This window comes from Polyodon spathula, chromosome 12 (genome assembly GCF_017654505.1).
Source record: "Polyodon spathula isolate WHYD16114869_AA chromosome 12, ASM1765450v1, whole genome shotgun sequence".
Classification (NCBI taxonomy): Eukaryota; Metazoa; Chordata; class Actinopteri; order Acipenseriformes; family Polyodontidae; genus Polyodon; species Polyodon spathula.
Window position 1 is genome coordinate 30,185,905 of NC_054545.1, and position 25,101 is coordinate 30,211,005.

General features: G+C 39.6%; 2 protein-coding genes across 2 annotated transcripts in view; one reads left to right on the forward strand and one right to left on the reverse strand.

Moving 5' to 3' along the window:
• Nucleotides 1-25,101, forward strand: part of LOC121324489 (dedicator of cytokinesis protein 2-like) — a 92,386-nt gene that overhangs the window by 31,458 nt on the left and 35,827 nt on the right. The window contains exon 26 of the mRNA XM_041266442.1: nt 2,488-2,583. Coding sequence (XP_041122376.1) covers nt 2,488-2,583 — 96 coding nt within the window. The remainder of the gene's footprint in view (nt 1-2,487; nt 2,584-25,101) is intronic.
• LOC121324490 (protein INSYN2B-like) lies at nt 7,526-24,402 on the reverse strand. The gene is made up of 4 exons (XM_041266443.1): nt 24,117-24,402; nt 13,762-16,199; nt 12,369-12,443; nt 7,526-8,391 (listed from the first exon to the last, which is right to left on the reverse strand). The coding sequence occupies exons 2-4, from the start codon at nt 14,883-14,885 to the stop codon at nt 8,187-8,189; spliced, it is 1,404 nt and encodes a 467-aa protein (XP_041122377.1). The 5' UTR covers nt 14,886-16,199; nt 24,117-24,402; the 3' UTR covers nt 7,526-8,186.

The following is a 25,101-nucleotide window of genomic DNA, read 5'->3' on the forward strand; positions in this document are numbered from 1 at the left end:
ATATTTGTCTCGTCGCCGCGGTCCTCTCGCCCAAACTACATGAGATGATATATCTTATACAATAAGAGACACCTAACAAACAACATACAGTATTAACTTATTAAAAATAGTCATATATTTAGACAAACATTAAGGGGCATAAAATGCAATACAGCATGGGTATCAGAGATACTAACATAAAATTCAATGCCGCAAAGTCTCTAGGTTTCTTGCTAAACAGCATGCAAATGTTCATTCAATTCTTTTTTTTTTCCTTTATTATTTGGAAACAAGCAGCCCTGATTACTTTAGCATCTGTGCAGTGAAAGAAAATCCTTTTGTTCAACTGAGAGATTTTAATGAAACACAACGTATGTGTGAAGATACAGGGACTAGAGTAGGATGGCAGCTGTGGAACTAAATTAATGTTTTGACACCTTTTACTCACTAGATCTTGTTTATGTTAGAACAAATCTTTAAGTAAAAAAAAAAAAACACACACACACATTGTATAGTAGTTCTAGTGATTTCCCTGTGCAGATGTTAGCAGCGTCCAGGAATCACATCAGATTGTCATGCCTTGTTGGCAGTTTTGTTTTCATCCCCCAAAGGTAGTTTTATCTTTGACAACGCAACCAAGTTCCTACAGTATTATTCAAGATTCCCATAGTAAAAGCATAGCATGGTGTAATAAAGCCGAGTGAATGCATGGTAAAGCACAATTAAACATTGTAAAAACAAATTTAAAAATAGCAAGGTATGGTAAAGCATATTGATAAATGTGGCAAACCAGAGCAAGCTATGGTCAATGCATAGAACAACCATGGAAGAAGCATAGTAAAACTGCAAAAAAATATAATGCAAAAATACATTGGGTTACTGTGGGAGCTTCTACTAATTTCAGCAGAACTATAGAAAACTATACAGCTATACAATAACACAAATACCATTTACTGCAATCAGTCTCAGAGCTTATATTGGCTTATAACATAACAACCATCTTAAATAAAGTTAACACTTTATTAGTCACTACACCTTTAAGAGGATTATTGAAACTGTGTGTTTTTAAATTGTTCAATATGTGCCAGCTCTGACCAGCATGGGCACATCTTAGTGATTGCAGTACTAATGCAACGACAGACCCCTGGGGCAGATTTGAAAGCAACAAGCAATAAAATAACATTGTTTAAAACAGTGTATTCGTGAAGAAAACACTCAGGGGCACTGCAATCTGTCCATGAAAAAAATCTATGCAAACCTTAAACAGTAAGCGTTAGGTGCGCTTTTTAAAAATGAACTTTGTAATCGAAACATGGCTAGAGGTGCAAATCTTGTTATTTTTAGGTTCCAGCTACTGTAGTTTAAAGCCCAATTTGGAAATAAGATCTGCATAGTGAAAATACTTAAAATACTGCTTTATCCATACAAAACAACATCTTATTGTAGTTTTTTACGAATGGCTGTGGAAAATCATTGGCTCAGTTTAACTTACAATAGAAAATGTTTCTGTTGAATGGAACTCAGTATTTGAGGTGATTGCTTCACAGGGGTTACCACAAAGAGCTTATGGCAATGCCAGCTTTTCAACACACCCCGGTGTGTATCTCACCTCTTCAGTCTGCCATTCCTAGTCCAGAGAATAAACTGGAACTGGAACTGAAACTCCTATTTCTCTTTGTGAGAGCCATCCTATGCTTGGACTACTATGGAAGTGAGCTGCTCCTATAAATCTGGAATGACATTCTGTAGGACTTTTATTTTACTATCAAAAACCCACAGCATACTCTAAGAAGTCAGGACACACCTGCTCAAAGAACAGCATAGTTAGCATGGTCCTAGTGGGTTATCTCCCTGGTTTAATACAGTTTAATGTACTGGTACCTGTACTGGTTTCTGACATACACTGACTGACCAAACAATTGGCGTGACCTACCAAAGCCCTCAATTCATAGCTCCTGCTGCATTGTACAAGGTGTGCCTTGTCTGGTGTAGAAGGTTTTTTTATGTTGGCCACTATAGCAGATCATTTTCTTATCACGGTATATTGCACACTTCTGTAAGCTCAATCCATCATGAACCCGGAAGGCTGTTTAAAACATATCAAAAGAGAAGTTACAAACAGAAGGGTGCCATTCAGCTTCATCTAGTCAGCTCTTAAAGAATTCTAATGACTCAGAACTGGCTTGGTAACCCATTCATTCACTCACCACTCTTGATCTTAAGTCTGTCTGTGCTCATTTCCCAGTGATGTCCTCTGGTCCAGGTCTCTGTGCTGTGCTTCAAACAAAGATTGGCACCATGTTCAGTGCAGCCATAGCATTAAGGAGCAAGCCAGTAAGGTGGGCACCCACAATCGTGCCCCTTGGAAGTCACTGAAATCTTAATCTTTCCTGTGATTGTTGCTGAAAAGTTGCTCAAAGTTTTCACACTGTAAAGTAAGTCTAGTGGATCATGTAAATGCGCACACTGTACATTTATGCTAATGAGCGTGCTGGTTTTGTTTTTCAGGGACATACACACCACCATATTCAGGAGATTGTGGTGCAGCTGCTGCGGACGGTGAACAAGACTGTGATTATTATGGGCAGAGACCACAATCTTATCGTGAGTCTTTCAAAACCTTTTCATGCAATCCCATACAGTATATTCAGCATGCTTCACCCTCTGCACTGTTAACAGTCTCTGTTCTGTTGTTCCAAGGAAACCATGCTGCTGTTGATGTAGTTGTGCTTGTTTTGGTGCAGAGGGCTTTTCTTTTGCTCTCTTGGATTTGTGTATTTGCAATGAGTGACTCAGCACTGCAGTACTCTCTGCCCAACTTTTGAGAACAGACATGGAAATAAAAAAAAATCATGTTTCTCCTGATACCTATACTATACTCTATATGATTGTTCAGTACTAACTGATTAAATATAATCAGGTGACAACGATAACATCACAGTGCAGCTTGTATTATCTGATAAGAGAAAAAAAATATTTATTCAACACCTTGAGGTAAAAATCTCCAAGATTGTGCTTCGAAATTCTTATCTCCACTTTTACTGAAAGGAAACAACATTTGCTACTTTAAGCATTACAAAGGCAACAACATGAAATGTCTGAGTAGTGTATTTTGTGGCTGTTTTCTTTTTCAAATGCTGTGAGAGTCCAGCCTCTTATCATAACAATTGTTCTGTAATTGAATGACTTATTTGCAGTACGAGCTTTACGTTCCAATTAGGATAAAGCCTCTTAGGTGTAGATTTATTAAACTAAATGAATAAAACCTAGAATTGAATTTCGAAATGAGGAAATCAGGACCTCAGTGCCCTACAAGTACTTAAGCTTTTAATCAGGTTTTGGGTTTAGAGTATAGTAGCTCAGTCAATGAGGAGTAAAACATTTTAATCAAATCAATACTTCACTGATTTAAGAGCTAGAGAGATTTACTATAGGCAGTCTGTCTCCAGCATTTTGTTCTGCTGTATGTGAAGCATCTGGAAGGCTGGAAAATAATTGCAGTGCTCAACTCTCAAATTTATTCTCATGGGGAATATCTAGCTCAAGCCACTTACCTACTGAATGAACTCCATGTTATCACCCCAAGGATACCCTTTAACCTACGGGAGAAATCATTTTTTCTCAGTTCAGTTTCTGTTATTCCTAACTTTCAGGGTGTGCTCCTGCTTCTGGCTCTCTGAGAGGTGGCTGTGGATTCTGGATATTTTATAGAGCAGCTCAAAACTCATTGTTGTTAAAACTCATTAATGTTTTATCAGTTTCTTAAAAAAACAAAAAAAATCTTATCAAGTACTTGCTTGCTGCTGTTGAAAGGTTGCTGTGTGAGGTCAATGTGTTCTGATGAGGGGGTTATCTGTGAGATGCTCCGTTTGCGTTGTTCTCATGAAGAAGGAAGCTACAAAGCAGTAAATAAGAGAATTTCCTCACAAGTTAGTGTGACTAACTTATAACTTTATTGCACTACAACTCAAATGTGCATCTGAACCGCAATGTGTGTGCAGTAAATCAGTATAAAGAACTATTTTAAAAGATGATATCAGCTGAAGCAATCGTGGCAGGGGCTTGATAACACCATGTAACAATTTTTTTTTTTTTTTTGGTTCCTGGGTAGTAAGTGTTATTTCCTATTATGCCTCAAAAGTATAGAAAATGGCTATTATTCCACACAAACTTTGCTTTGGTGACCAGGACAGTGATATTTTGAAATTTACCTATTTTCCAGAACATTCCAGATAGATTCAGTGCTGAGTAAACTTGGAGTAACTTATAGAACTTTCTAGAACTTTCCAGTAATATAAATAGTAGTATAAATATAGGGGCCTTAAGCCCACCAGTTCAGTTTAGTTCCAGCTGCCTAAGTGGATGCATATCTGCATTTTTCTGAGATGGCATCAAGAGGCTGCAAGCATCCGGCAGAAGCATTTTGCTATGTCTGCAGCCAGTTTATCAAGACAAGAGCGAAAAAGTACTCCATGGAAGCATCTGCTAAGATATGTGAGGCCTACAAGGCATATTTCGGCATGCCTGTCGGGGATCAAGACAAACCCTGGGCACCTCATTTCACCTGCGAGCACTGCAAAAATTCTCTGGAAGGTAAGATGGACAATTGTTGCTCGGAATTTTATGTTCTAAAATTTGTTAAAATTTTTAAAATTGTAAAAGTTTTTAATTTTAAAATGTTTTACAATTTTCAGTGTTATTGAAAAAATATATCATATATGAAAAATGGTGCGAGAATCTCTTACACATTAGTCATGGGTGAAATAAATGTATTTTTATAGGATGGTACAGAGGGGAAAAGAAAGCCATGAAGTTCGCTATCCCAAGAATTTGGCGGGAACGCACTGACCACTCAAGCAACTGCTACTTCTGCACCGTGGACCCTTCCAAACATCAGACTGGCAAGAATGCACCTGCTATCACGTATCCGGAACTTCCTTCATCCATCGCCCCGGTGCCACACTGCCATAAGCTCCCCGTACCCACTCCTCCGGAGAAAGAGCAGCCGTCTTGAGAAGAGTACAGCAAGTCAGAGAGCGAGGAAGACGTTGTAGATCCAGATGACAATTTCAGAGGTGGAGCTGAGGAGAGAAACCCATACCACCCCAACCAAAAAGACCTCAACGACTAGAGATCTAGGTCTCACCAAGTCCAATGCCGAGCTTTTGACGTCTAGGCTCAAGCAGTGGAACTTGTTGGATGAAAGTGTGCAAGTCGCAGATTAGAGGAAGCGTCACCAACCTTTTTCCCCCCCGCTTCTTCACCCGTCAAGATGGGCTCTGCTTCTGTCACAATGTGACCAGTCTGTTTGAGGCAATCAGAATCGCCTGTAACCAGAATGAGTGGCGCCTCTTCATTGACAGCTCATCCAGGAGCCTCAAAGCCGTGCTGCTCCATAATGGTAACAAGTACCCATCTCTTCCCCTGGCTCACTCGGTGCACCTCAAAGAGGATTACAACAGCTTCAAGGCCTTGCTGGGTGAGTACGGCTGGGAGGTCATAGGAGACTTCAAAATGGTGGCATTCTTCCCTTCCCTTCTTCCCTAAGCTGTCTGAGGCAAAGGTCAAAGTCGGTGTCTTCGTCGGACCACAGATAAAGAAGATCCAGGAGTGCAATGAATTCCCCAAGAAGCTCACTAGTAAGGAGAAAGCGGCTTGGAACAGTTTTGTCGCAGTGGTTCGGGGCTTCCTGGGCAATCACAAGGCCGAAAACTATGTGGAGCTGGTTGAGACTCTGGTGAAGAACTACGGCACACTGGGCTGTAGGATGTCCCTCAGAGTCCATATCCTTGATGCTCATCTTGATAAATTCAAGGAGAACATGGGAGCGTACTCAGAGGAGCAAGGCGAGCGCTTCCACCAGGATATACTGGACTTTGAACGCTGCTACCAAGGACAGTATAACGAGAACATGATAGGAGACTATATTTGGGGGCTGATTCGTGAAAGTGATTTACAGTATAATCGTAAATCTCGAAAAACTACTCACTTCTAAATCTTTTGTAGTCATTTTTGTATTACTTTAGTATAAATACATGTTAATTTGGATTCATATGTTGTTTTTTCTGACTTTATGTGAACGAAAAGACACAAATTCGCCCGTTTTCTCATTGGAAATAGGTAAATTTCAAAATATCATTGTCCTGGTCACAAAAGCAAAGTTTGTCAGGAATAATAGCCATTTTCTATACTTCTGAGGCATAAGCAATTAGGAAATAACACTTACTACCCAGGAACAAAAGTTGTGTTACATAGTGTAATACACACTTTTCAGAAACAAAGAAAAAACAACATGTTTCAGGTTCTTGCCCCGATCAGGGACTATTCTGCTCCAAATGGTTTGAAACCTAAATGTTTATATATACACTAATCATTTAAGCCAATTACTTCCTACAAAATATCATTTGAGGGCATTTGAAGCAGTTGCATTAGTTTTCCAATTGATTCATTTTCCATACAGAGACAATATTAGAACTTATAATACCCATTTATGATCGCTAATAACATCCTCTGTGTATTGTCGCCTATGAAAATACAATCTCTTGCCATTTCTGCAGCTAAATAACTGAGGGTGAACATGAACATGAATTCTAGTTTTGTGTTTGCTTTTTGAGAGCAGTTTGTTTTTGTCATTACCTGGGGCAGCTGTGAGCAACACTGTCTTCACATTGTCCCTCGAGAAGGAAGAGCGGAGGCATGCATCCTTGTTGTTTCCCTGTTCTCTGAGCTTTCATTAGCTTCTCCTGCCAGCTCACCACAATCCAGTCCTATTGACTTTGTGGGGCAGCTAGTGTTTCTTTAGGTGCAGACACAAAATCTGCAGGATGTTTAAATTATGTGTCAATGTAATCCATTTTTTAGACTGTTCCTTTTGAAGCATGGAATTTGTGCAATCTTGTTGCCAACTGAACACCTACAATCAGCCCTCTCTCAATGTCAGTCATATCTGCTGTCTGGCCTATTGGGAATCAAAGTGACTTGCAACAGAGAGACATTGTTAGAGCTGAGGACTGGGAGTCAGGTCCTAGGCCAGGCGTTGAATTAGTACGTGTCCCTGTTACACTGTTTGTTCATTGCAGACCATCCTTATAAATATGGAATAACAATGTAAAACCGATAAGCCCTCTATATGTTGTAATGACTTAAATCCAACAGTCACATCACATTTCCTCTGTATGCCAGCTGAGTGACATAAAACCTGTTGGATTCATTGGAAGGATTGCTGTCAAAACTCCCCAAATCATCTCTGTTTCTTTTACTTTTTCAATATATATATGTATATTAGAAAGGCATACTCTTACAGTAGTGACAGAGGCTTTTTTTTAAATACACTTTTATGATACTTTTTTTTTTTTTTATAGTAACAAACAGTTCCAAAAACAATTAGAATTACAGTGCAAATCTGATCATTAAATCACCTAGAAAAATATTCAACCATTTCGTTTTGGTTGGAGACATATAAAAATAAACTAAATGCATGAATTACAAAGTAATTACAGTTACAATGTAGTTACAATTTATATGTCACCCCACTTGCAATAAACATATCACTGTAGTGTGTTGGCAGTAATGTTGATTCACCCATTGAATAGCTGGGCTGGGCGTGACGTTCAACCCACTCATGAATAATTCAAACTGCTCTGGAGGAAGCCACCCCCCATCTTTGACAGTTTCAGGAACAGGATTGGATGATATTAACAGCAGGGGAGGAGCCACAATACAATTAGCTTGAACATGTATAAAGTTTGATTTTAAGAAACAAAAGTTTGGTTGTCTCAGCCTTGTGCTTTGCTTCATAACAAATTGAAATTAAAAAAAACATTAAACACATTGCTCTGTAATATACTGGATTTAACAATTTAACTCGGGATTAAACATTTAAAACAAATCAATTAAAATCTATATTAACTTGTAAAGAGAACAAAAAATCTCTTTGTTTAACTATGAATGACTCTATAAAGCACAAGTCAATGGTGCTGGCTTTCCACCAGTAAACTCTCTCATCTTGCTCTTATGGGTGCTGTGAACTGAAACTTAGCTAGAAGTTTAATTGGTTTCAGGTTAATAATTAAAGACATTGTTGGAACAAAGAATGTGGACTGGAAGGACCGAAGTTGTCTTCCTTGACTGATACAGTTAAAAGATGAAGAATGAATGTATAGTTGATTGCTCTGTGATGGGGTACCTACGAAGCAGAAGCAGAATGTTTACAGCCACCAGAAGCATTTCTTCCGCAGTTTTTTAGACTTGCTCTTGGCTCGGTGTCCCACAGTGGACTGGGGTGGTGTGGCTGGCTCTGTTTTTAGGGGTGGCGGTTTTGGGGGACTCTGTGCCTCCTTTTCCAGTGACTTCTCCAGTGATTGCATGACCCCCTGAAATCCACACTCCTGTTGCCTGAAGTCGTGCTCAACACTGGAGATAATACACAAAGATATTGCAACAAAATGACAATGTGTGAATGACATAATTTTAACTACATTACAAGTTTGTAAATTGATTGAAATTGAACCACAGCTCTTACCTATCAGTTCATGGCAGCACTGGGCTCTGTTTGTACAGCTCTGCTGCAATCGCTATATATATATATGTTTCAACAAGGTGTTTTTTTTTTAATGTGCTTAGACAGTATGAGCCAATGTGGAATGACACAGCAACATAATAGACATTGAAAAAGCTATTTTGTCAATAATTAATTTACTGGGGCATATTTTAATTATCTTAACAGAGACTAGCCTTAATACCTTAGCACTGACATTTTATTTTACTGTGTTTGTATTGTTTAAGCACTCGTTGCTCAGTGTAGCTGTATTGTTTATCTTGAGTAAGTTGCCCTGTTATTACAGTGAAGGGAACCTGAATGATGCTTCAAAACCACAGTGGAGTGGCTGCCAGTTATTTCGCTCTAAGTACAACTAAGGTGATCAGTTCAACACTCATCTGTTTTGCATTTTCAGCAAAAAAACAAACTGAGAGTTTAGCCCTGACATCAATCAGTGGCTTCCCAGCGCAGAACACAGCCTGGCTCAGCAGAGTGACAGCATGTCCTAATCCCTACACTTATCTCATTATATCCAGGCTCAGCGTGCAGATGCCACCAGTCTCCAGTTCAATAGCTAATCAGGTGGTCTCTTTGTGGCTGCACTGGGATCAAAATATCTGGGTGTCTGGTCTGGCACTCCTCAACAGTCATACATTGCACAAGGTTCCAGCTTTTATTGTACAGACTAGAAAAAAAAAACTGCTTGTCCTGCTGTATCGAACTACAAAAAAATAAGGATAGACAAGTTAATTGTGAAGGGGGAATCCTGCTATGCTTCAGCACTGTATTAATACACCACATTTCCATCTGCCCGGCACTGTCACCCTGCATCTTAACTCTTTGTCAGAGTCAATAATAGGGTTCTCACTGAAGGTGGAAAGGGCTGAAAATGTACCTTATGTACATACAAACGTGATTAAGTTTCAAACAAAAAAAAAAAAAAAACTTAAAACTGGTTTATATTATTATTTAAACCATGTTTAATTGAATTAATGTTGTTTTGAAGTGCCAAGCATTTTTTCTTTTTTAACAAAGCAGTATTATCAACAGTAAATGCCTTTAAAATGCCACAAATACAAAATAACTCTAACAATACATATGGTATTGTACTTAGAAGCTCTAGTAAAGAAACTAACAGTTTGTCAACACCTACTTGTGCTGCAGTTTGTCAACACCTACTTGTGGCATCCACAAAGATAACTTACATACATTACAAAAACAGGCAAGAAGCTGATGTTTTATACATACATTCTAAGATTGGAAATTGACGACATAGGGCTGTAGTTAAAATCAAGCTGTCGGGCTAAGTCAATAATTTTCTAAGCGATACGCTGTTTCTACATCTCCTCCAGCTGCCAAGCACATCTCAAAAATCTATTCTTCCAGCAAGCAGGAACTGTGATTGTTGTATGTTAAAAATGTTTTGCAACCATCTGCATTTCTGGGGTGCAAAAACACCCCAGAAATGTACCTTGTGCATCTTGAAGTAGGAATTCTCCCCTTTCCCATGTTGTACATAAAGGTAGTCAATTAATGTTTTATCACATATAAGGATATCCCGGTATAATGAAAGAGTTATGAGAGTTCATTTTCAACACACTGAGGTGTATTTGCAGGCTTTGCTGTTGACATTGACAATGGGTTAATAAGAATGCTAAATCACTCTGTTTCAGCTCTCTGAATCACAGTTCATAGGAAACAGAAATAAACAAACAAGGTGTATGAAGACCAGTCAACTGCACTTCTAATTCCCTCATTGAAATAGTCAAGTTCTGTAACTGTTGCTTGTCATCTTTTTTTATTTATTTTTCTCTTTTACACTTTGTCTGCATAAACATAAGCACATTTTAATTCAAACTCACTTTGACATTTAACTGTTTTTGTAGGATTTCAATCAGGTTTGTCTAGCAATTACACATCCTAAATAACAAGATTTTTAGAAGTAAAAACTGCATCCTTATATATGTTCAGTTCGCCTTTAATAGGTTGTCTTGGAGATAGAAACGGCAGCTTTGGGTTGAATTTGTGTGGCAACTTCCACTGGCTTGTTTTCAGTTTGCAGAAAGAAAGTCTGCATCCTTATGACACTAGATTAAGTCAGTCAGGTCCCAGAACGAAGCAGTTAGGCCTAGTCAGTGCTTGTATAAGGGCACCTCCAAGAAGCAATAGCTATCATATTTAAATGTTCTTTTAATACCATATATTCCTAGATGCCCACTCAGATCACAGAATGCCAGGCTGCTTACTGTCCCACAAATTAAAAGAGCATTCAGTACTAGAGCTCCAAAACTCTGGAATGATCTGCCTAGCTCTGTAAGATGAGCATGAAGTGTCACTGCTTTTAAAAACACACTTTTATAATGTAGCATTTTTATGCTAAAATGATGTTCCCTTTAGTCTCTGACTTGTCTTACTGTTATAAGTGTTTCTTTTATTTTTATTGCTTTTGTTGCATTCTTTTATTAATATTTGTCAATGTTTTTATTCATGTGAAGTGCTTTGCGTTCATTTTCATTGTGAAAGGTGCTATATTACAAATACAAATTATTATTATTATTATTACAACCCTAACTTTTTTGTCATTGGGGAAATGTAATGTTCATAAAATAGAGTTAGATTGCAATTTTGTGACTTCCATAAATGTAAGTGCAGCACTTCAAACATCACAGAATAGGCAGATACACAGCTGGTCCAGGTTATCACTAAATTAATGTAAAATTTACAATTGAGCCTTATACTAATGACTAATGCTATTTAAGGTTGTACTGCTGCGTTTGAAGTGAGTTTGTTTCAAGATTTAGTGAATATCGTAGGATAATGACAGCACTACTATGAACCTGATTGGCTGAGACGAACCATGATGTTCATATTTATTGATTGAGTGTTTGAAGTTAGGGATGAATTAGTCCTGAAATAAACAGCACAGTATAAACTGCTTAACTCTTCGATCGAGTGCTTTTTAGTTATTTCAAGGCGAGTTCTGTGGTTGCTGTGTGCACCAGGCCCTCAAGCCCTCTCTGCTTCCCCTTGTCCCACTCCTTGATGTTTTTTTCCTGGGTGCTTTCAGCAAGAGCCACACTGTTCACGATGCTGCTAATTAATCCGATTGACTCTCTGCTCATAGATTGCCGGGGGGAGGGGGCAGACATGTCAGAGGTGATGAAATGTTAATTAAAAAGGGTTGATTAAAATAGTTTCACAGAATGAGAGATAAAGGAGTAGATGGACTGTGATCTCTGGTTTCTATTGTAAATTCAAAGAGCCAACAGGCTAGGAGCAAGGCCAGATATGAAAAGACTCCCCTGTAAGAGAAGCTGGCTTGGGCTTCTGAGTTGCTAAATTGCAGCTCTTATCTGGGGGCCCACAGACAGTGCTATAATGGTCATTGCCCTCCCAAGGGTTAGGAAGGAAAATGGGCTGGGGATCATTGCATTTTATTGACCCTTATTGGTCAGGAGCCACACCACACCACTTCTTAGGTGAAAAAAAAAACAATACTGTAATTTGTTACATCTATGTATTATACTGAAAAATTATCAATAATAATATTATCAGTTAGTTGTGTGTCAACAGTCTTCTAAAGCTATAAAGGATTAACAGTGTCAACTCATATACTTATGTTATTCAGTTTATCTTTCTGCTGTAACGTGCTTTTGAAGATGAGATGCCCTTGTTTTAAAACAGGTGTCCGCATTCCAGGGAACCAACCTTGAATGACTATTTGTTAATAACAGATTATTCTAGCAACAACACAACAGGACAGGACTGTGACAGATTTAAGGGAGACGAAGGCCATTGATTTTCCATGACAATGTTTTTCTTCCCTTGAAAAAGAGGACAGCTAAGTTACCTGTAAACGATGCAGGCTGTTTTCTGACAGGTGGTGCAGTTATTGAGGTCCTGGCCTGTTCGGTAGGAACGTCGTCTGAAATACAAAAGCAGAAACATTTCGCCTAATTGGTGGAGACAGATGGAGCAGGTGTTGTCACCTAGGGATCAAACTGAATTAAAACAGAACAGTAATGAAATATTGAATATTTTAATCTGTTATCTGGACTGGTGGTTAAAGATGAGGGTCTGAGAGGTGGTATGATGTGGTTATAGCTGAGGGACTGTGAGAAGCAGGGCGGGTCAATGGTTAGAGCCAAGGGATTGGGAGGCTGTGTATAGTCGTTTGATGTGAAGGTCAGGATACAGTCCACTAAGTCACATGTTTGAGGGTAACTATAAAGGTTCTGTAGTGCTATCGATCCCTGCGCACACATTAAATAAAAAGTACAAAGTAAGTTAATGAAGTGGAAGTTTGAGCCCAGTGACTGAACAATTGTCAAAATCAGCTGATGGCAGAAACTGTAGTGTCTGCCTAGAATAGGGTACCCTTCACTGGCAGTTATCAAGGACAGCGTGAGGCGCAGGTACAGTATATTACACAAAGTACACACGAGAGAGGGGACCAGCAATAAACCAATGAGAACCAATGTCACTTCTGGCTAGAAACTACACCATTGTCAACTTGATTCACAGTTCCTGGTACGTCTGCCTCTAGTGGGAACATGAAGATAACTGCAGACTTGAAGACAGGATCAGTGAATATTATATTATAAGAAAGGGGGAGGGAGTGAGATTCCAGATACAGTTACAAATACAGGCATATTAGACACTAGTAGCTTCTTGGCAGTTATATTATGTATTACATGCACTTAGGAATACATTCTGTGATTGGAAGGATTAATGTTTTAACCTGTTTTGTCCTTCACATTGCTGTAGGTTTTGTATCAAGGGTATGTATGATAGTTCAGACTGCATCTTTATTAGCCTTTCCCAACGACCTTGGCAAGACTTTTTTTTTTTTTTTTTTTTTTTTTTTTAAGGTTGAAGTGGTATCTGATCAACACGTTTTGTCATCTTTTCTGGTCATATTGGGTTCCCCTTTTAATTTTGATTATAGATTATGTCAATATTGTAATGTTAAATGCATCAACAAAAATTACGATTAAAATACTAACTACAGGGTAGTTGTTGTAACTGTATTTAAACATGTATCTGTTACTTCAATAGTTACTTCTACATACTGTATATTTAATCATGTAGAATTCTACTGATGAAAATAATAGCCTACAGTAATATCTGCACATTTCTTTCAAACATTGTGAATTCCCTGATGTCCTATATGTTGGGACAGAAGTTTAGATTACAGTCTGATTTCATGAATATGAGTATCCATATTAAAGACTGGCCCTGACCCCTCGCTGAGTGCCTTGCTCCTCTCCAAGTCTTGGATGACATTGAGCAGCATTTTGATCTTCTCCTGGTTGGAGTGGAGGCACTCCTCCACGGTGTGCAGCCTGCCCTCCAACGCTGCAGGACTCCTGTTAGCCATGGGAGAAGGGGGAGAGTTCAGGGCCGCTGTTCCAGGCCCATGATGCGGCACCTCTACGTGGCAGTGTGGAGTAGAGGAGTCTTGGTCCTGTCCATGGCCCGAAGCGCCCTCCCTTCTCCTGGGATAGGTTCCCTTCCAACCTAGAAGACCAGAACCTTTGTAGTTGCCATGCTGGAGCAGGGAGGAAAGGGTCATTGAAGGCTTCAGCTGCTGTGTTGAGCTTGGAGCCCCAGTACACTCCTCATGCCTGTGGGAGGCGGCTCTGTGTTCATCAGAATCTCCTCTCTGTCTCTGACCTGACTGGCTGGTTATAGTATGTATGACAACAGGTTCAAGGCAGACCCTATGGGCACTGTCAACTTTCTGCAGAGACTCTGCCAATTTGGGCTGGCACAGTGGTGAACTGTTTGTAGGAGGTGCTGTTGCTGCCTTTTTGGTGACTGCTTTAAACCTTTCTCTTTGAATAACTACCCCCATTCTGACCTGAGAGGCCATACACTCTTTAACATGACTAGAAACGCCTCTCAATCCATCTTGGTTGCCAGCAATTCCTTTGATATCACACGAAATCCCTCTCACTTTGTCCTTGGGGTCCACAGCCCCTCTATTACATGATGCCTGGATGCTGCTCCTCCTGGTGACTGGCCCTACTCCTGCAAACTGCCCTGATTGGCTTGCCTGTGTGGGAGCGGGTAATTCAGCTCGTCTCCTCCTTCTAAAGGAAGGGTACTGCACTTTTAGGCTGGGTGAGGTTTGGATTGCTACATTCCGCAGGCCGGGTGCCAGGGGAAAAGTTAGGGAGCCCCATCGCTGTAGTGAGAACCCCAGAGATGTTTCCCTTCCTTCACTACTCCCCTCCTGGAATCGCACCTGCCCAGAATGAGACTTTCCCTCCTTCATCTCCTCAAAGCCTCCTCCTTTCCAACCCTGATCGGCTGCAGAGAGGTAGCCTAGCTCTGGTACTGGATTGGTCTCCTTCCTGCCCATTCCTGACCGAATAGGGGCACGAATTTGGAAAGCAGTCTCCGCCTCCCTCCTCTGCCTCCTCCGTGCTCCTACCCCCACAGGTCAGGGGCGCTGTTACTACAGGAGTCGCTGAGGCAGGAGCGGGTGCTCAAAAACTGTGCCAACGAGACAGGCAGGGACACACACATTGCCAGCACAGTAGGGATGCAGGGAAGAAAGGAGCTAAGTGCAAAAACGCTGAAAAAGGTTATTGAGTCAGTCCAGTTAAGACAGCTAAGTGTTAGATAGACATGTCTCTGGGAACAGCTTTTTGATAACTGTATCTCCTCTCAGCAAGGCTGTCACTGGATATTTACAAGTAGCTGTACTGGGGACATTGTTCTGTTCTCAATATCCAAATGGGTAGGTGTGTAAAACCGTTTGCTTGTGAAATATTCCTTCAGAAACAGGTGGCACAAAGATTTAGCAACATACACAGTGAAATAACAGTCTGAATCTGTCTTTTTTTTAATAGTTGTTTTAGTCACTTGTAATGATATCGGATTAATTTGCTTGGTTGCTTTGTCGCTGGTAATAATCTTAGATGAATCCTAAATAGATTTGATATTAAATGATTCATCACCAAGTACAATCTGAATTGTAAACACATCAAAAACAGTTGGGTTGTTTTAAATGGTCTTATTTTAACGTTTCTTATTTACCAGTTTTTGAAATAAATCAAATAAATAAGTACTAGCTGTCCAAGCAGTTCCTGATAGCTGGGAAATCAAAATGGAGTTACTCACTTCATGCTTTTTTCTAATGAGTGTAGGAAGCTGATACGATGATTGTTAAAAAGTGTGATGAGTCTTTTGCAGCACATATTGAGTGCTGCTATTGGATTGATATCCTTATCTATCAGATTCTGTGGCGACATCCTTCCTTACCAGAAGATAATCCACCAGGACAAAGCAAGAGGCTTATTTTGTGGTTATTTGAATTGTTTTTATTTGATAATTGTATATCCCAGAGCTCTGAACCATCTTTGTTTTCCTGAGTTTTCATATCCAGTGTTGCTTCGATGAGGTGAATGCTGAAAACTCGTTCCTTGCTGGGTGGGGTCTACTTTTCAGCTTATGTGTTGACTCCAGTATAGCTGATGTAAACATTAAGATATTTTAATTAACAGTGTGAACAGTTCTTGAGTTGGGTGGTGTTGAAACTGATGATAGCAGCCAATCTTACAGTCTAATGAAAAAAGACACTTTCTTGGAATTGAGCGAGTTGTTAACTGACGTTACATGCTACAGAAATGTACCACCTGAGGAATGAAGGTTCAGTCCAGGTCAGCCAAATCTAAAGAGGAAAAACAGAAACAAAGAAAGTGGGATTGTTAGGTGCCACTGGAAACCATAATAAATAAGACACAACATCCATCTTCCTCAGGATCTAGATCAAACTTCACAGCCCTACTGATGTAAAATTGTTTTAAAACTAATTTGTATAGTGTGAGTATCGACAAGTATTCTGTGCCCGAGTATAATGCATGCAGGTTCTTAATGACTTAATTTGTTCTTGACATAGAGACATTAATTAGTACTGCACCATTTGTTGCTGACTAATGAGGCACAATTTTCTTCTTTTAAGTGCACCTGTGATTTCCTGGCAGTACAGATATGATTGTTCTTGAAATGTCGCAAAGGCAGATTTCTGTCTCTAAGCAGTACCAGCAGGGCCTGGTTAGCACAGCTGACACAAGTGCAAGAAGATTGGAAATCATCAGGCATTTCCAGCTTGTATGACCAGATCCACCTATCCAATGTGTAACTCATTGTTCTTATGTATTAATTTATTCTCTCTCCTTGCTCCTTAATTATGAGCACTAAAGCACTCCATTTTGTTGCGCCTCCACATAAAAATCAACCAGATGAAGAAATACAGCTGACAGAAATTTCACAATGTTCTTAACAAGTTCTTTGCCTTCAGTTTGTAAATTGAATTTAATAACACCAATAACACTTGAGGGTGTTAAAAAATACATCAGCAAGATATCCAACAGTATCCACCAGGGACAGAGTGCTGCAGGAAGTTTACACTCCTGTAGCAGTTATTAGATATGATTTTTGAGAGCTCTATGAAGACCTAGGGGTGTTCTGTTTCACACCCATGTCAAGTTGCTCTTTAAGACACCTCATTTCTATCACTGACTGACAAAGAAGTACAGACTATGCATGCCTCAGTAATTTATTATATCAATGCTATTATATATTACCTATCCACCTGAACATAAGAAACTTTTTTGTTTTTCTGGTCAACAATAAGCCTCAGAAAATAACAATGTGTCTGTATCAAGAGATTCATTACAGAGTAAAACGAGCACCTGATGAGAAAATAACTGAGATCTGAGAGCAAGCTATGTATTACAGTATTGAGATGTTTGAATGTCTCATCGTATATATTTAATGCCCATAAGCGGTGGAGAGACATGGAAGTTGCAATTAAAATGTCACTCAGGCACTATTTACAATAACAAAAGAAAACCATGTTACTCTACCAGCAATGGCAGCACACAATAATGTACAATGTTCAAGAGAAAATACAAAACTGCAAAAAAAAAACAATGGGACAACAAAACTAAGAAATTAAGGACTGCCAATACCAGTATAGTTTTATTTTGTGGTACAGGTTAAAAAGTAGTACACTGTGTACTGCCCTTGCCTGGACATGCGCTAATCATTTTAACTCAGCAAATAAGGAAACATCCATCTGAAAGGGGGTACTGAGCTCGTCCCTTAAAGTTCTTTTATTTATTTCTTTTATTTATTTTTTTCAAAATTCAGCAAATGTATGTAACCGATGAGCAACAAATTGGGTTATCTAAAATTGACAGCATTGACAGCATACCATTTCGTGGCATTACACAGGTCAAGTTTTGGTATGCGTATCACATTCTGAAGATGTAGCACCTTCTGGCCCTACACCAGGTAATCTCTGCTCACGCTATCAGAGAGGTGCCACTTCAGGAACTATGCTGACACACCCTTTACTATGCTGGTTGGGATTGCCGAATCCTCAAACTAATCTTTATTCTCAAGGTGAAGACACAATCCTAGTTGCACACATGGTGGATGTGGAAAGGTATTTGACTCAGTTAAGGAGGTTTGTCCCTACACAAGTAATCATCTCTTTGATCACGAAACACTCCGCCGGGTCACGCCCACCAACTGGTCAGGGAACTGCAGCCGACCAATCCACTGCTACGACTTAATGTAGCACAAAATATAGCTGGTAGTGCATCACAGGTGGAGAGTCTGGCTCTCTAACTATTTACAAAAATATTTATAAGAAAGAAACATAATAACAAAACTTAAACATTGCTGTTTCTCAATGAAGGCCTGAGCCTTGCAACACTTCCATAGACCATATCTGGCTTTTTGGTTTGAAAACCTCACCTATCACAAATTTCAGTTGTTGCCCTGGAGAGACACATCTTCTACTTTAGGTTATTTTATACATTATAGTGGATGGAGGCACCCTACAGTTTCTGCAAATCTCATCTTCAGTCTCAAATTGAGGGATAAACTGATTTTATAGCTGACCCCTTATTTCGATACTGTCGTGAGGCTAATGGGGTGCTAGCAGGGGGCGAGCCTTGATGGACAGAACAGCCTCTTCACACCATCAATATTTCTCCAATTCTCATGAGTCTTTTCCGTCTCTTTCTTATGATTCATGTAGTCTTGTAAAGTGAATCTGAACACAACAGGACTCATAAGTAGAAAGCAGTTCAGTTGCAGTCTACCTCAGTTTGGCGGTTGTCTATCCCAATGTAATCATCTGCATTCGAAGCAGTTAAACTGCAGTTGGTTTCACGCAGCACTAAGATACTGAAGCTGTAAAGCTGTAAACTTTTCTCAATAAGAAGCATCTTAATAACCAGCTATTTGAAGTCATGTTTTTTCAGACTTTTCCACTACTGTCACACACACACACACACACACACACACACACACACAGACACATGCATGTATTTATGCCTCGATACAAGGTGATAGTCTTCCACTATCAATCATTCAGTGCCTCAGTATGATTAGTTTGTCTGCACAATTAATGTATCAGTTTCTCACTGATATTCAGTGCGAATGATAAAATCTAAACCTGGGCAGTAGATATGTATTCTTCTCAACTCAAGTGTATAACTGTATCAGATTAGATATTTTGTGTTCAAGCCACCACAAGCACTATAAACAGACTGAGATAAAATGGACTCACACAAACAAACATACACATGAAAGAAGCCACGAAAACCAGCAGAGATGATTTACAGGCAGGGTTGGGAAGTGTTCCCCATCTGATGTAGGGCTGAGCTCTGATCACAGTCTGACACACTGGCAATCAAAGCTGCATGGAATAGCTGGTTTACCAGTGCCTTGTCCTCTCTGTCTGTCTAATTGAGGATTTCAGCGTGTCCGAATGCACCGCTGACAGTTCTCTTTTAGATGTGTAAGTATACATGGGAGTCGTATCGTCTGACATTGTTATTCCTAAGTGGATTTCTGTGGTATTTCAGGGTTCTAACTAGTATTAGAATAATAATCGTATTTATTATAATATATAAACCTTTTCTCGATAACGCTTTCTGAAAATGACAACACATATACACATTTAACTCAAAACTATTCCATCTAAAATAAAGTTAATGGTTTGTGTTTGTTACAGGAGTAAATACGTACCAGGAATTTCTTCAAAACAGTGGAATTTATTAAGCATGCAATCACATGATACACTCAGAAAATTAATTACACATGCAATAACACAATATGTTCAGAAACAAAACAATGACATAGTCAATATTACACAACATTAAAATAAAACCAAGGCATTAGCAAACTCTATTAATGAAATATTAGTTAAATTAGTTTTAGTATGTACTGACAATTAAAAAAGCATGCACAAATGACACCAAACCCATGATAACCTAGCTATGCCTGAATGGAGATAGAATTGAAGAGTTATACTACGTTAAATTCCAATGAGATGGTAGGGAGTCTGGATGAGCAGAGCAGAGCAGTAAAAACTGTCAGGGTTTTCTCGCGGTGCTTTCTTTTTGGTTACACTGTGTTTAGGGCATGATCTAAGATTGTGTGACATCGCCTCATCTTCCAGAATGCAAGTTGATTATAATAGTGAAGGTAGTGTGTGTGTGTGTGTGTGTGTGTATATATATATATATATATATATATATAATATATGTATCATTGTCTTATCTTTTTATTCTGAATATCTTCACTAAATAAATTCAGTTTCCTTATATTCTGTATAAATCGAGACATATCCTGATTAATACATACCTTCCTAGGGTCTTTTATTCTGAATATCTGTTACACTCACCTGAATAAATTCATTTTCTTATATGCTTAGATACGTCAGAATGCATCCCTGATTAAGGTTTTAAATAGGTTCTATCTTGTCTAGGGATTTGGAGACTGCAAATTATTAATTTGTTAAGCACACGAGCATGAAATTCTTGATCGAGATGAAATTAGGATATTGCTATTCTTATTTTTTTTTGTGATGGTGGTCCACTATGAAAGGTGTTATATAAAAATAAATATTATTATTATATTATTATTATTATTCTTTATTTTATTTATTATTATAAGGATTCCTTTCAAGTTTATCATCGTAGCCACGCGAGTGGCTCACTTTTTCTTTGTTTGGAATGAGATTCACTAGTTTGCAATCATCATTCTTTGATGTAGAGCTGTTTCTGTTTGACTTACTTCAGAAAGGCTCATGACTAAATGAGCTGGTGTAGGTCAGGATCGATATGTGCTTTTATGCATGGGAGATGCTCTGAGGGAGGCTGGCTTTACTGTACATGGCAATGATTTGAAACAGAAAGTATGGACTATGTTGTATATCATTTCACAGTGCAATGTTTTTGGTTCCATCTCACAATATGTTGGTTTAATGGTGTTTCACCAGTAATGAATGACAATGAATCATTTCACCTTAACCCCCAAGGAGAGTGCTGTATATTCTGTTTGTCCATGCATGCACACCTTGGTGGGGTTATAATGGGGCACGATGGGATATTGAAGGATCATTGTCAGTCATGTTGCGCAGTTCGTAATAAAAGTAGTAAAACTCATAATCTCCTTGTCCTGTTTCCTCATTACAAGTTAGAGGTTAAGAAACCCTCGAGATATAACAAATTGGTGAGGAGGAAGTCTGAACCTGCATTCCCTTCTCTGTTCGGAAGCTAAGTCAGACTTTTATTTCTTTTTTTTTAAATGTAAAACTTTTAGTTTCCATGAACAGTTTAGGCTAATGTTACTATAATGTATTGCTAGCTTAGACACGAATGAGAATGAGGTTGGTTGAGAAGAAAGGATTCAAGACGGACGTTGGAACGAGACATATTAGTGTGTGGCCTATGTATTGAAACTACACAAAAGAGACTATTGACTGAAACCAACCTAACTTTGCAAAAGGCTGTTGAAGTTTTATCTATGGAGTTAGCAGCTAAAGAGGCTCGAAACTTGAGCTCATCAGGGAAAGTATATAGAGTTTCCACTGAAAATCAGAGACAGGCCAGTGGGCAAGGCACATGCTTCTACTGTGGCAAAGCAGGACATCAGGCCTCTGCATGTTGGTGTAAGGACATGGATTGGCGGAGCTGTGGTAAAAAGGGGCACATTGAGTGTGTATGCAGAAACAAAAAGAGCACAGAGAAAGTGTCAAAGTCAGACAACAGAAAAGAGACTTTCAAAGATAAAAAAGAGACATGTTCACTCTCTGGAGCAGGAAAGAACAGAGGTGAGTGACTCATCAGATGAGGAAGTTACACTACACATACTGACAGCTGCTGGAGGTCCGTACGGCTATTGGGTCTCTTCCTTGCTAGAATGGCAGCCTGTGCGCGTGAAGATCGATATAGGGGCAGCTGTATCTCTCGTGTCAGATACAGTCAACAAAAAGACATTGAAACACCTTCCACTTCAGCCAGCCAACATGGTGTTAAAGACCTATACTGGAGAATCTGTTGCCATGAAAGGAATCACTGAGGTTACAGTTCAGTTAGATGGACAGACTGTAAAACTGCTACTCTATGTAGTTAAAGGTGACTACTTCTGGTGGTCTGGATGGATGGAAACATAGAGGAGAAGGCAAAGACATGCTCCACATGCCAGAGGGTTCGAAACCAACCTCAACCTGCTCCTTTGCAGCCGTGGGATTGGCCGGAGGAGGCATAGCAACCTCTGCATGTCGACTTTGCTGATCCATTCGAAGAGAAAATGTTTCTGGTGGTGGTAGATGCCCATAGCAAGTGGCCAGAAGTGGCGATTATGCGGTCTACTACTGCTGAGAAGACAATCAAAAATCTGGGTGAAATGTTCAGTCGTTTTGGTTCCCCAGAACAACTTGTGAGCGACAATAGACCACAATTTGTGTCACAGGAACTGGCTACTTGGTCAACAGTGTACTGCATATCAGATCTGCACCTTACCACCCATTGACCAACGGGCTGGCTGAGAGGTTTGTACAGACCATGAAGAATGCCTTAAAGGCGTCACAAGGTCAAGGGACCCTGCATCAATGCCTGAACGGTTTTCTGTTAGCTTACAGAAACACGCCGCACGCAACCACAAAAGCGTCACCAGCGGTGCTTCTCTTGAAAAGACCATTGCACACCAACTTTGACCTTCTGAGGCCATCTAAGGAAAAGGAAGTCGTGAGATGTCAACAGGAGATCCGAGTCAAGAGAAGAGAGCAAAGAGCAAAGGACCGAGCCTTCAGTCTGGAAGAGCATGAACTAGCACAGAACTGCCTCCACGGACCGAAATGTGTTCCTGCCATAATTACCACACAGACTGGTCCTGTATTGTACACAATCAAAATTGCAGACATACAGACCAGCTGTTGTTGGGAAAGGAAATTCCTGCGGAGTTGAGAGCCGCTGGTCCAGAACTGTTCCTTGATGACACCCTGAGCCAGCAGCCTTTGTCAAGGGACTCACCTTCTCAGGAAATTACTGCTTCAGCCCCTCCCACACAAGTGTATGAAGAGATTGTGACACAGGCAACCAACCTGCCTACACCCATGTCACTGCCACCATCAGTAGACAGTGCTGACTGCTGGCATCCTACTAGAGAGCGGTGAGCACCAAGTCACTTGGACTTATAGTGATTTACCCTTTTATCTGGGGCAGAATAATCCCCATGGGTAAAGTCAGGGTTTGAGGCAGTCTACCCTCATCCCTCAGTTTTGTTATTGTTAAAAAATTTTGAGTTCATTGAAATATTATTTCATGGGAATAGTTTAATAAAAAAAAGATAAATATATATGTATACAGTTGTTTTAAGAAAAGGAAATCTAAACAAAAAAGATACCATCTATTGTTTTTCTAAAGGGACAATTCATGTAAGAAGGGAGGAGTTGTTGTATATGCACACCATAGTGAGGCTATACCGGGGCACTATGGGATATTGAAGGTATTATTCTCAGTAATGTTGCGCCATTCGTAATAAAATAAGTAAAACTCTCCGTGTCCTGTTTCCTCATTACAAGTTATACAAGGCGAGGTTAAGAAACCGGTTAAATAACAGAGAGACCCTTGTTTTTCAACGACTGGCTTTGGCTCTGAGCTTCTCGTACACTGCAGGGCAAATCTACAAGTCATTAGCTCCCAGAACTGTATTCCAAGTGTCTTTTATTTATGACAGTGTCAGCATCCCTTTGGGCTTCGACGCTAACATTGATATTGCATAATCTTTCACTGAAGGAATTAAGGGACAGCAGGATTGTGCAACATTTTCTTGTGTTCATGAAGAGCAATGGCAATGACTACAGTTAAGCATGGTGTTGCAGTGTGGTCTTCCCTAAATTTTGGACACTGCACCTCCTGTCCTGACCTTGCCCTCTGTGCCATTCGCTCCAGGGTGCATCTTCAGTGCTGTACTGTATGGTAGATTTTTGGTGATAACTATCTGCAGTATACTAAGAATTAAGCTGAAACCACCAAAATTATTTGACTGCTTCTCTGGAGGAGCTTTTATAGAAAGTACAGTTATTGCAATTAAATTCATGGCTTCTCAAAAGCACATTATGACAAGTTGTTATCTAGACCAGCAATACAGCAAAGAAATCGATTCCAGGGTGATGTGCATTGTGCAGGAAAAAAAGTCAATCTCAGTGTATTTTTTTATTAAAAGTATTTAATTCAATTTAATAAGATGAATGAATGAATAAATCAATTTCTTGGCTTACCGGCTATGTTGCGTTGTGCTACGCTCAAGACAGTCAAAGTGTTGATGGATAGACTGCCTCCGTTCTGATGTCTCAACAGCAGGTGTGTGTCCCCAATTCTCTCCTTTGCCTCCAAATTTGATCCAGGTCTCAAAAACACTGACCTTGATTCATATCCTTTTAAAAAAGTGTTTTGGTACAATATGTGAGTTTAGCCCACAAACTTTCCAGACCACATAGGTCCTTTCATCAGATGACTGGTGATCTGAAAAAAAAAACCCTTTTAAAATCTGCTGTGTGGATCTGCTCTCTCCCTGTCCCTCTTCAGCACACATTCAGCTTCCCACAACAGACTTGAACTCACAGGCTTCTCTCCCAACTGCTTCTGTGGAGGTAAAGTAGTGGAACGTTCCTTGAGAGAGAGAGAGAGAGAGAGAGAGAGAGAGAGAGAGAGAGAGAGAGAGAGAGAGAGAGAGAGAGAGAGAGAGAGAGAGAGAGAGAGAGAGAGGTCTCAGTCAGGGACAGTCTCAAAAGTACTATTTGATGCCTGCAATGAAGGAGAATAATGGAAAGACTGATTGCTCAAATTAGATTTCTTTTGTGTATCTTTCAAAGAGGGGAGTACAGTATTAAATACATTCAGAGCTGTAAACACTTGGCGATAGTACCTCCAGTATATTATAACAGTATGCTATTTGTTAACGCTAACACTACATATAATGCCAAGTTACCTTCATCGCTGTTGTTGTTCATGTTCTCATTTTTTTAAAGCCTGGTATAAAAATAGCTGACCCATATTTCAGTCATCTCAGATCCTCTCCTTGACTAACCTGAAGTTCAATGTGGCAGTGCTGCCAACAAGTGAGGACTAAAGCCAAGCTCTGGAAGCTCTAAGAGACCATCTGAATTGGAATGGCCTTCAGAAACTGATACCAATATCCAGATTATCCTCAAATGTAAAACCCAATATGGAAGAAGAGGGCTGGGATCCTAGAGATTAAGACTT